This window comes from Tigriopus californicus, chromosome 8, assembly GCF_007210705.1.
Source record: "Tigriopus californicus strain San Diego chromosome 8, Tcal_SD_v2.1, whole genome shotgun sequence".
In the NCBI taxonomy this organism is placed as follows: Eukaryota; Metazoa; Arthropoda; class Copepoda; order Harpacticoida; family Harpacticidae; genus Tigriopus; species Tigriopus californicus.
The window spans coordinates 2,012,388-2,024,339 of NC_081447.1; the positions used below are offsets into that span (position 1 = coordinate 2,012,388).

General features: G+C 44.1%; 1 protein-coding gene across 1 annotated transcript in view; it reads right to left on the reverse strand.

Annotated features, from left to right (window-relative positions):
- The window catches only part of LOC131885745 (pseudouridylate synthase RPUSD2-like), a 40,379-nt gene that overhangs the window by 6,410 nt on the left and 22,017 nt on the right, over window positions 1–11,952 (reverse strand). Inside the window, exons 2-5 of the mRNA XM_059233886.1 lie at window positions 5,587–5,871; window positions 2,940–3,027; window positions 1,864–1,985; window positions 1,546–1,646 (exon numbers count right to left, since the gene is read on the reverse strand). Coding sequence (XP_059089869.1) covers window positions 1,546–1,646; window positions 1,864–1,985; window positions 2,940–3,027; window positions 5,587–5,871 — 596 coding nt within the window. The remainder of the gene's footprint in view (window positions 1–1,545; window positions 1,647–1,863; window positions 1,986–2,939; window positions 3,028–5,586; window positions 5,872–11,952) is intronic.

Below are 11,952 nucleotides of genomic sequence, written 5' to 3' on the forward strand. Positions count from 1 at the left end.
GCCATTGTTCTTTAACATTCAGAAGCTTAATATTAACCGCATTAAACGCCCAAACTGTAGATTGCCTTGCCGCTCTCAAAGGTAAGATACATTACAATTTAACATCCGCACGTTTAACAATTAGAACCTTGTGTCAATTTCAGTTGTAGACTGGTATTCCATCCGGCCCAGAATTAGTATTCCAAAAGCGTCGAGGCCCAGGCAAGTTCTTTGAAAAGACTTTTCCTTCGTTGTACAGACAACGCTGGCTCTTAGGCAAGGTTACTCTTCAAGTTCATCCTGAGCAGTCACTCCTACTTTGTCAATTACATTGATTACAACGTTGACGACTGGATTGTTACGATAACGAACTGAAGGCACCGGGAGCCATTGTTCCAACGGTCATGACGACCTCGATGGTTTGTCGTCCAATGTCGACCAGAAATATCTGGCCCAATAATGCCTTCTAGGGAGAGAAGGGGGAGGGGCATTGAAGAATTATGGGAGCGGATTTTGGAACAGACCTCGAGTTGGTCTTCCAGATCTTGATGTCGAACTAGAAAGGAGTTTTGTAGCCGAGTCTGAACTTGTGCTCATGGCAGGCGCGAACATTTTGAAATTAGCACCTAAAGGCTCCAAGTTCGATGTTACTAACTGCATTGGAAACAACGGGTTGGATGCGAGTGCCCTCCAGGTGCGTCCCTAATGCACCATGTTACGTGGTGAATCTCATGTTTCGAATTGATGCAAAGCCAAGGGGGAAATTAGGAGAGGAGCAACAAGAACTCGGTAGGCATATTTTTTCTTGTTGATTTTACACCATTTTTCTAGCAAAAGATCCTGAGTGGACCAATGGCTGGTTCTGTTCGCCTTTCTTCAAGATTAGTCAGTCAGCCAAGGGAAAAGCCAGATTTGAAAGTCTGTCTATAATTAGAGTGAAATTGAATTTTGCACACAATGCCCGCCAAGGCTTGTTGGTGCATTGCAGATGTTACTCTTTCTCCAACTCACTCGAGGCTTGCTTGGCTTCTCTTCTTCGTCTTTCAAATAGTTGATGGTAACGGCTTGTTCTGAGTGGTGAAGTCGACCTTATGACGAGAAATGTTCCATTTATCCAACCGAATCAACAAATTGATTTTAGAAAAATGTACTCGTTTCTCAAAACACAATCTGTTAATGATGTTTGGATTTTCTAAATTTCTGGACATTATTGGGATGAAGTGATCCCATGTCTCACAACTAGCTATTTGGGCGGATGAAACTACATTTTGAAGCTGAGGATTGATTTACATGGCTGGGAGTTTACGAGCAGCAATTAAAATTGAAGGAAATAAAAGCCAATGGGGCAGAATGTTCAAATTACCAGACAGTTTTAACCCAAGTTATGATGAGGTCCTTAAATTTTCCGTCATACAACGCCCACAATATAAGATAACTCTACTATTTCCAAACCAGAAATTCACGTGTCATTTCCATAGTCTAAATTGCTAGCTAAAAGTCTGTTTTTTACGGGTGAGCAGCAAGAAGTAGCAACTTCTCTCAGCGATGACACTCTTGAGTACTCACCGATGGACAATGTTGGCGAGGAGATCATTGTGGCGTAATCGATACTCGACATCCACTTGGTCGTAATTGACGGTAAGGGTACCATCCAGAATGCATCGCTCCTACCGAGTAATAATGAACAAAGTTACAGCCCTCATCTGTCATTGAGAGTGACAACTTTTATACATTCATCCAAGAGGAAGAGTCAAGGTGTCAATGGAGACACGAGAGAGCGAGAGTGCGGCTTCTAACCCAAAATGAACATACAAAAGATGACTCAACCTCAAAAGTTTTGAACATGGCTTGAAAAAACATGTATGCACAGACAATGTAACTCACGTATTCTTCGACTGGATGGGCTCTAAACTCTCGACCAAAGACTTCGAGTATCTTCTCGCCCACCCATCGGCCTTTGGTGAAGGTGGTGAAGGTGAAGTAGTATGGATAAACCTTTCGTAGCCCTGAAATCAAGGCCAAAGAAACCTTTTTAGTGGCAAAACTAAGGGCTCGAAGCCTCGTCCCCTGACCTTCGACCAACAACGGAACCAAGGGAGGGCAATTAGACCTCCGTCATACCATCAATTTCATAACCGAAATGCCTGTCCTGCCTTTCCAATTGAGTAATTTTTAGCTCGCACAAAATTAGTGTGTACCTATTTTATGAGACGATAATTTTGAACACGTTTTTGCTGCAGCCTCCCCTCCCCCCATTTCTTTTCCAACCTCGTCTTGAAATCAAAAACCATGCAAACCTGGGTTGCAACGCAAACTTCGATATGTTTGAAAGAGACCAGAGGGAGAAAACAAAAGGGGGGAGGAAGAAATGTCCGGAGGTGGGGCTTTGAAGCAATTGTATTCAGCTCATTACATTAGAAAGGCTTTGCCAAAAGCCATTTCTGTCATGTCAGAAATGAGTTGGAAACCAAGTCGAGTTTAATCAAATATTCATAGGTCTCTTTCCAACAAATTTCGTCATAAGGAAAGATGTAGAATACGGTACACAACGGTTACAGGACGAAAATGCACACCCATTGCTGTTTGTTTATTTGAGGTTTGAGAGACTAGGCGCAAAGTATTTAGAGTCTCCATGGGAGTTCAAAGGCATTTTTTGCATGCTCTGTGTCAGAGTACTTAGAAAATTGAACAAAGAAGATGTCTTCCACGGACCCGACGAGGACTCTCACTACCCTTGAGCTTCTAAAATATCCCTGAGAACATTGGAACAAACACATTTGGGCTTTTAAGCGTAAACTACAGACGGGGGGCGAAAGAATGACAAAATTCGAGCATGCATTTCTCATGAGAAGCGAAAGGTTTCAATTTCCCCGGGAAAATGCAATCACGAGAGGCTGTTTGTGTTTCAAGGGATCTAGCTAGTGGATGCATGAGACAATGGTTTGATTTATAATGCTCACCATTCTCCACGAAGTAAGCAGTCTCATTGTATCTGTCGTCGGTGAAGCCTGGCCGTTTGGCTTTGAGGGCCTTTGTCTCAAGCTTTGCCTGCAAAATGGAGGAAGAAAGAAATATTGACGCTCAGTCTGAACGTTTACATATATTTGACCTTGGCTCGCGTGTAAGTATATGTTTGTCTGTATAGTACATCTACAAACATATTCTGCGTATTGCCACGAGAAGTGGAAGTCATTGTTGAGGCTGCGGGCCTTGTTAATGGGACAAAGAAGAGTGAGCGTTCCATTCCCGTGGTTTTTTTCCTTCTCAGTCAGATTACGCTGCTCTTTTGGTTCTGTCCGCAAACTAGAGGGAATTAGAGTCCCTTTTTTGTCCTCCAGATGATCCAACATTTACAGGGATTAGTGTGGACACAGAAACTCCATGTTGATCAAATTTGGAATTTCCCCCAGATGACAACGACCACGACGACCTTAATTCAAAGTTGGAACAAAACTAAGCCACCACAGAAGAATGTCGGGCCCCCATGTTTTGCAGTACAAAAAACAAACCAGGCTTGAGAAGAGTGCACTTGGAGGCCGGAATATGTATATGTGTACGAGGGATCCTCGTTGAAACTGTCTTTTTTTCGGTTGGAGACCCGGATTTTGATGCCACTTGTAAGTCAAGATCCCCCTCGCTTTTTGTTGAGCGTAGCATGTCAGTGGCAGACTTGGGGTACTCTCTTCTCTGACTGACTATTAAGAGCTATATAAAGTTTATTGTGCCGCTGGTCCATATCTCCAGAATCTCAATAAAAGTCCGTGACAGGCCCACAGCTCTCTTGGTACTGAGATCTTGGGGACGGTTCCAGATGAAACAGGCAAGATCGATCCTGCTCCACTTGAAATGAGACACTTAATTCGGGAAGAATTGTGTTGCCCGTGGTATCTGCTTTGGACAATCAACTCGAGGGTTGCCGAGCAAATTGACGAAGCGTGGTGAAATGAGATTCCAGAAAACGGCACTGAAAATCATTCTCCCGACGCGTCATGGCGTAAGCAAGTTTGTTCAAATGGGTCAAAACGGAACCCTTTTTTTTTTAAACCAAAGTACATTTCAAGTTACGATGAAAGGATTGCCTCAAAATGCTTAGGTAAAGCATTGAACGAGACTGAAGTCCACGGTCCTTGAGGGCCCTTCAATTTAAGTACAGATCAATCTATTTGGGATTGCTCTCGCCGGGTTTCTACCTTGAGTGTACTAGAGCGAACAGAAGTGAAAGGTGTTAGTAGCAGTCCTTGATACGTTGAGTGCCAGACGAGCCAATACCAAGGGAGTGGCTGGAAAACTGGTCAAGTCTGGACAATGGCAGCACTGAGCAATGTGACCAGATTTGGATTGGATGAAAAGAATGTGATTGATGATGACATGTGAATAGAGCTTTGGGTCAATTTGCGAGTGCTAGAGGGCGGATGTTGATGGTGCTTCTTTAGGGCAAGAATTTGAAACACGGTCCCAACAACTCCTTTTGGAAAACAAGTGCTGAGCTGCGATATTGATTGTAATATAGTTCATCCTCCCTTTACCGAGCTCTCATTTCATCCCCTGGTTCCACATCCGCTTTTGAAGGGACCCTAGAGGACGAGGACGACTAGACCCTTTCTTTGGGTAATCTATCAATGATGGATGGGTTTTAGAGCAAAGCCCGGCAAAAACCCTTTGGAACTCGAATTTTTGTCACACTTCCCAACATTCAGCTGACAAATACTTCTCACTCTAAGCCACGAGCTTATTTTGGACTTTTCTGGAAAGAGTAAGTCTACCGAAAACAATCCGTAGTTATGGCCCCTAGGATGCAAGGTTATTGCCACGAACATTTTGGCTATCAGGGCCTCATTTCCCCTTAAACTGTATGTACCTCGTCCCCACACTTTTCGTTTTCCTTTCACCTTGTTCCATTCAGAGCTTCAGTGTAACCGTTTGAGCTGGCTCACCGGAACATCCAGTGTCATCATTCAAGTGGAAAACCGTACGATAACCCGATTTAATCCCACCCAATCATCTAAATATTGGATTCAATGTTCACTCAATAGATTATGGGAGGATGATTCTCGTGGGAGAGACCGATGGTCAGTCTGATTTATGACTCGGCCGACTCGTTTTGCAGTTCCAAGATCCAAGCAAAGCCTCTTGTATCAGATACCACCCTGCACAGTCCCGTTCTGACTTTATCAGGCTCCAGCTGACAAAACTTTTCGAAAGTGTCCGACTTGGTGGTATCTCTCCACCTTCTGAGATTCAGAAAAGGCCCATACTTAAGAAGATATCTTAAATAAGTGAGCCACATTTATTCTTTGACGTATTGTGAGGTCCCCCGAGGTCCCAGAAATCATCAAGATCTGGAGAGTGGGTTGAGCGTAACTCAACGACCAAGAAAGGTTTTGTGACTCTGTCTGGAGTCATTACCTTCAGAGCCTGAAAGTTTTACGGTGTCAAGTGCAACATAAGGGCGATCTTCGTGAACTTTTCAGGACCAAATTAAGCTCGAGATGATCCTGCTTGTTGCTGCAGATCCCACAACAACTCTACTCACACTATGTATAGAACTTGCAGAAAACCAAGGCACAGCAAGTCTTGGGTTGCCGAAAATGATTCTACAGCACTTACCTTTTTGACATCGGCTAAGGCAATTTCCTCAATGAATTTTCTCTTCTCGGAGAATTTAGCGGCAGCAGCCGCAGTTGTCAAAGAATTTGCGGCTGCTACCACTGCGGGTGAGGGAGAGGAAGGTGAAGGAAAGCCATTTAAGCCTGCCGCTGCTGCGGCGGCCGCATGAGGATTTTGGTGCGGGTGATGTTGGTGGTGATGTTGGTTGTGGTGGTGAGCAGCAGCTTGAGCAGCTTGTTGTGCTGCGGCTGCTGCTGCTACACAGGCAGCCAAGATCGATCCGTCCTGTAACAAAAGACGAGATCGACTTTAGATTCGGAGAGAGATCAAAGTTTAACTAAGAGATGAAACTAGGTAAAAATCGATACCAAAACTGAACCGAAGTAAGGGGATGATAATACTGTGGAAGGATTGGAAAACGAGACAAAAGTTCGGGCGTCTTGGCTGTCTCGTCAGCAGATGCTCGTCGCTCTTGAGAAGTGAGAAGCTGTCTCATTTCATTTCTCATTTCTAGGGCATTGCCTTTCCTGTCCCATTAACCTTGTAATGAACCTTGCAACTTGGGGCGTGGAAGAAATTTCTTAGCATGATCTCTCGGTCTCCTTTAGGGCGGGTAGTACTTTTCCTTAGCATCCGCTTGCGTTCTCAAATCTCGTTGTTCGTAACTTATAAAGTGGACGGAAAAAGAAAGAGAACCCGAGATGGCCAGATGTTGCTGCATGGCTCGCAAAGTCATCCACCTCGTTCGTCTTCCGTTGAATCTCGTGATATCTCCCTGGAAGCACCTCTCAAATCATGCAGCCTTAGATCCCATTTTGGAGGGGCAAAAGCTTAGTCTAAATACAAACACAGCATGTGAAGGAAGCGGAAATTTCCCTTTGATTCAACTGCAGAGTAGAGAAAAAGCCCTGGGACTAGCGAAAAGTTTCGTACCAAAGTCTTTGATTGGACGATAGAGGCAGAGAAGAGGAAAATGATGATGAAGATGATTGAGTGGATTGAAAGAGGTCACCACCCATTCCCAGATCAGAAGAATTCTCAATTTCCTGTGGGTTTGTGCTTAACTTGGCAGAAGCTCACAAAGAGTCAGGCCCGCCACACTGGGTTTTACTGGATGTTAAACATATCTCCTAATAGGCATGGACACCTTCTACAACAAAGAAGATGCCACCATTTCTGAGCATGGAGGAGGACTGCTTATCTTTAGTTTCGAGTAGTTTGCACGCACTATGAAGATAATTAAGTAAATAATATGAGGATGGAAGGCAATGATGGTACCGCTGAAGGCTTTGTGGCCGCAAACGAAACTATGTCCTTGGGGGAGGGGATCGCGAGGTGCTCTGTTTTTTAAGTTGGCTCTAATGCATCTGGAACAATGCGGATGAGTGGTCCATTGCTCTTCTTTGTGGGCAGTGTAGCTCCGAAAATTGGGACACAAGACGAATTCCATCCAAGTTTGTCAGGTTCTCTTGAGATTGACCGAGAATACTTCTACTCTACTATACTGCCACTACTCCTACGTTTTGAGCCACCTCGGATGCCCAGTTCAGTTCAGTGGTCTCTCGAAAGCAATGCAGTTATACGGAGGGTGGGTCCGATGTGTTGTACAGACTAGTGGAAGATTGTCTCAACTACTAAAGGTCCTCAACAACCAACCTTGATCCTCCAGGGTGCTCCTGGCTGGTTGGTGCTCGGGGATTAGGACAATGCTCGGATTTTCCATTCAAGTCGCCTGGGTTCAAGATAATTTATGGCCAGTTTTTGCCTCTTGGTCAGGTCATAAATAAGTTAGTTCATTGAGGTTCATCCCACTGCAAAACTGCTTTTTAGTGATGTTTATTCAGCGTTCACCTCTTTTTATTCGCCCCTTACAACGACAACAATAACAACAACAACAGCAAACCCACCAAGTCGCAAAGTTACTAAGTTACAAGTCATTGATGGGGATGATGTGGAGCAGCTCATTCAAAACAGAAAATTACTCCCTTTTGCCGAACTCATTCATCTTTTTAATCGCTGTCAAGTCCTCTGAAAGCTCGCTTTTATATCGTTAGGGAATGATAAATGAAGTTTGAAAAGCTCAGTTGCCTTAACATGAATGTCAAAATTCCTCTCCATCACTCGGTAGGATTTTTTTGCGTGGAGAAAAAAGTAAGCCGACCCAATAGTAATCCGCGGGAATTTTAATAATCGGCTCTTTCAGATGCACAGCCAAGATAGCAAATGGTCCAACTTACTCCTAATGACTTTGGCCTTGTGACGAAATGGTATTTTGAGCGAGAACTTTCTTCGAAACGAGAGATTTCCTGACTCATCCTATATTGCAGAAGTAACATCATCTTAACCACCCTCATTACTGAGAAAACTGACTCGTGGTCAATTCGCCACAAGGAAAGCTTCAATGAGAGACGTTACCACCAATCCAAATCATCAAGTTTTTGACTACTTAGGGTATTTCTTTTCCTCCGGAAAACAATTCTCCTTCAAACAATTCATTTTCCCATGAAACCACAACAGCCAGGAGTTCAATATACACACGACGTTTGTTTTTGCTCTTTTCCAGGTCCTTGGAACATTACGAGGACACAAAAAACCGCCGTGAAACAAAGCTGGCAAGAGTGTGGAGAGCTTATTTATACTTTATTGGAACGAAAACAATCAAACCGTGCGACTTTTTTCTTTTAAACCAGCTGTATCACGGTCCAAAATAGACCCTCCTTGATCAGCTGACGAATTGGGGTTTATCTTCTACAAAGGATTTTCCAAGTTATCATTACAAGAGCATAGGGACAAAGGAAAGGAATGTGAAGAGGCGATCTCGGCCGAAAACTTTTCCCGCTAGCCAAATGCTTGGCACGTTTTATTGGAAAAGTCTAAATGTTATCTGCGCATTCCCAGCTCTCCACTGCTGCTGCTTCTAGCTCCTACTGGTTCCCTCAGCGCGACATACTTTATGTACAGTGCGTTCATACAGAACATTAGATCTATTCGTCGTTGAGCATTGAGCCCGATTCCAAATGAACCAGATCGTTCCATTCCACTTTCTTAGCGCCCGCTTACTTGCTCTCTCTCTCTTTTCTAGTTGTCCCTCTTCCACCATCCAAGAAGTGGTTGATATTCAAAAGTCTCGTCCCCATCTTAAAGCGTAGTAAATATTCAAAATTCTAGAGATTCTCGCGAGACAATGAGACTCGAGATTGGCAGCTCATCACCCTCGGTTTCAGATCAGATCCACTGGAAGTTCGTTCCTCCATCCAGACGTTATATTTCCTCGCTTTTGGCTCCTCGAATGCTGACGTTTGGGGACTTTGGATTTGAGATTTGAAACGAGCGAATGAGAGAACGGAGCGAAAAGCGATGAAAGGCTCTACTGATTTTGACATTGAAATATTCCTGTCATCAGGGAGAGTGGGGATGGAGATCATCCGCCCTGTCGTCGAAATGGGTACTTCCATTCAATGCATAAATGATCCATGATCAGGTTATTTTTCAAAGTACAGTTCCCACTAGTTACCGAGTGCATGGAGTTGAGAGGTCGTTTCGAAAGTTGAGGCTTTGCCATCTTGAGGCTCAACATATGGATCTACTACCTTTTAGTAGCTGTATAGCTAACGGGCGGTGTGTACGTGCAGTTGGGCGAGGTCATGTCGCAGAAATCGGGGTAAGCAGGCAAGCACAGGCAAGCAAGCAGGCGCCCAATGTTCGATACCCACTTCTCATTTCGCGAGGGGAATTGTTGGAAATCATCCAGACTTTAAATTGTTTCCTTTGTAACCCTACAATGACGTTCTCTCCTAAGATACATGGCAAGACATTCCCAGTATTGCAAAGACACCCAGCTCATTGTGTGCCTCTCCTGGTTCATGTGTCAAGCACAGATACGCGCAAGCACTAGATCGATACTTGAGCTTTACTAACACAGTTGCCCGCAGAGTGTGAAGGACAACATAGATATTTGAAAGGAGGTTGGGGGTCATACTGAAGGAGCTAAATATTGACAAATTGGGCCCACATCCCGTATTGGTCAAATTTCTGCAGAAAAAATCCTTTGTGAGGGTAGCTGTGGTAGCTGTATCCTGGCAAGAAATGCAGAAAACGTGGGATATTCTACAATGCCCTGACCATTTCATTCTTTGATCTTGCACTTGAGCGTCCACCTTCATTTTCTCCCTGGTCCATTTTTTGCCATGTTCAAGTGAAGAGCCAAGTGAGAGATGGAGAAGCTTTCCAATCCTAACAAACGGGGCATTTTTGCGTCCTGATGGCAGATCTATCATATGTGTTCCAATCTAGCTAGAAAAGTTTCTGTGAACACAAGATGTCACTCAGAAAGCAACCGTGGTGAGTGAGGAAAGAAGAGGGAGGAGAACTACCGAAAGCGAACGACAAGTTTTGAAAGGCGCATTTTTCCAGTTTCATTGAGTTTTCCTTTGAAATCTTCCTGTCCGGAAAGACGGATTAATCTTGACGGAGATGAACAAAGGCCTCAATCTAGGCTGGCTTTGCCGCATTTCCACTCGGGAAGCAACCCTATTAAAATGAACGGCCTGTTCTGGCAAACTAAGCCCATGTCTAGATCTACGTTTATCATTCCAAGAAAAGGGCCAAACTTCGATATTTCGCCCAGTGCATGGTAAATGAATGGACTTTTTCTTTCGATACCCTTAGGGCTCTTTACCATCTCAATAAGATACGGGTTAGTTTAAACCAAACGCATAGCTAAAAAAAATCGCTCCAAACGGTAAATACAGATTTTCACCTCAATGACCCCAATTTCTATCACTCAGGCTCGAGCAGCCTTAGTCTCGTGGATCTACAGTACGGTAGACCACCTCAAGAAGCATTCGTCCCCTTCATTGCACCAAAATTTAACCTTTGCCCATACATGAGCACATTGTGGTCGATCATTGTGTATTCAATTGACTGACAATCATTTGTGGGGCGAGATCAAATACCAATGAGAGCGAATATTCTATTCAATAACGCACCTTTCACGATAACCTATGTCATTCTTGTCGACGATCTCAGTTGGCGTTTCTTCCCTGGAAACTGCCTTCCAAGTCTTGCCTGATCTTTCGCTGGAAGATAGGTCGAACCTTGCTCGTTGGGGAGAGTGAGATCAAGGCGAAGGGACAGCGGATAAAGTTCGAGATATGTCACCTCCAGAGATTCAGAAGACATTGCCAGCCTTTGGCGCAGAAAGGCTCCCACTATCTCTTTCCTACTACGTAACACGGATATACCCCAAGTATCTTCTCCATCCATGTATGAACTGTTCCGAGTCAAGACAAGGCTCCTCCTGGCTGATCGTGCTCGGCCCTCTCTGTTCGGATAAGGAACAAAGGCCTTTTGAGATTTTATGGCTCTGCCGGACTGATATAAATCTTGGCTTTGGTTAAATCTAGCCATCCTTAACAATTTCGAGGAATTACAATGATGCGCCAAAATTCCCAAACCCCGGTTTGAATCCTCTCCCAAAACGAGAACTCACCTAGAACGCGAGAAAGGAGATCGACCTTTAGATATAAGGCAAACCTGTGTAGCGATCACTTCGCAGCTGGAATCAAATGGTTTCACAAAGCCATGAAATGACACAAGGCAAAAGAATCCAAATTCACCCGACAAATCTTACTCGAGCAGGTGAAATGCCAACTGATCCATATCCCAACATGCAAAGCAATCTTGCAGATACTCATCAGGTCATCAACAAATCCCTTTCGAGTGCCATTTGCTCCTCAAATTGTCGATTACAATGTCACAAGAATTGTTTTTCCCTGGTTCAATACGTCAACAAGACCTTTCCATTGCTGTCCCCTCGGGCCAATGTTTGCATAAATATGCGCAATGCAAGATTGCACGTGACTTTGGCATGACCTGTCAAAATTCTGTAGTCTTTCGATGTTGTGTTTTGTTTGCTTTCGCACGCATCAACAACATGTAAACATAAATTTCCGCTTCTTGAACAAAGTGCATGATTACAGTCTAAATTCTTCTCAGATTCCATATCTGTGGGTCTTGATTTGTCTTTTCGCTTTTGGTTGCCATTTGCGGGAGGCAAGAAGGCAGGAAGACCCCAAGGAGAAGCAGTAAAGAATGATGGGAAATATAGACAATCAGAAGAAGAAAGAAAAGACTGAAAAGTCAGCAAGAAGCAATCAATGGCACCAAAAAGACCGGTCCATTATAGGACTATTCGCAAGCAAAGAGGACTGCTTATTTTATCCACCAATCCGTCGGCACACCGTTGGCCCTCCTCAGTCTTGGACATGGACAACGTAGAAAAGCCAAGGGTGCTTGGACCAGAGAGTGGACCAAAAGCCACTTCTAAGGGTCTACAGGGATACCTCCTCCTTTTTTTCCTTTCCT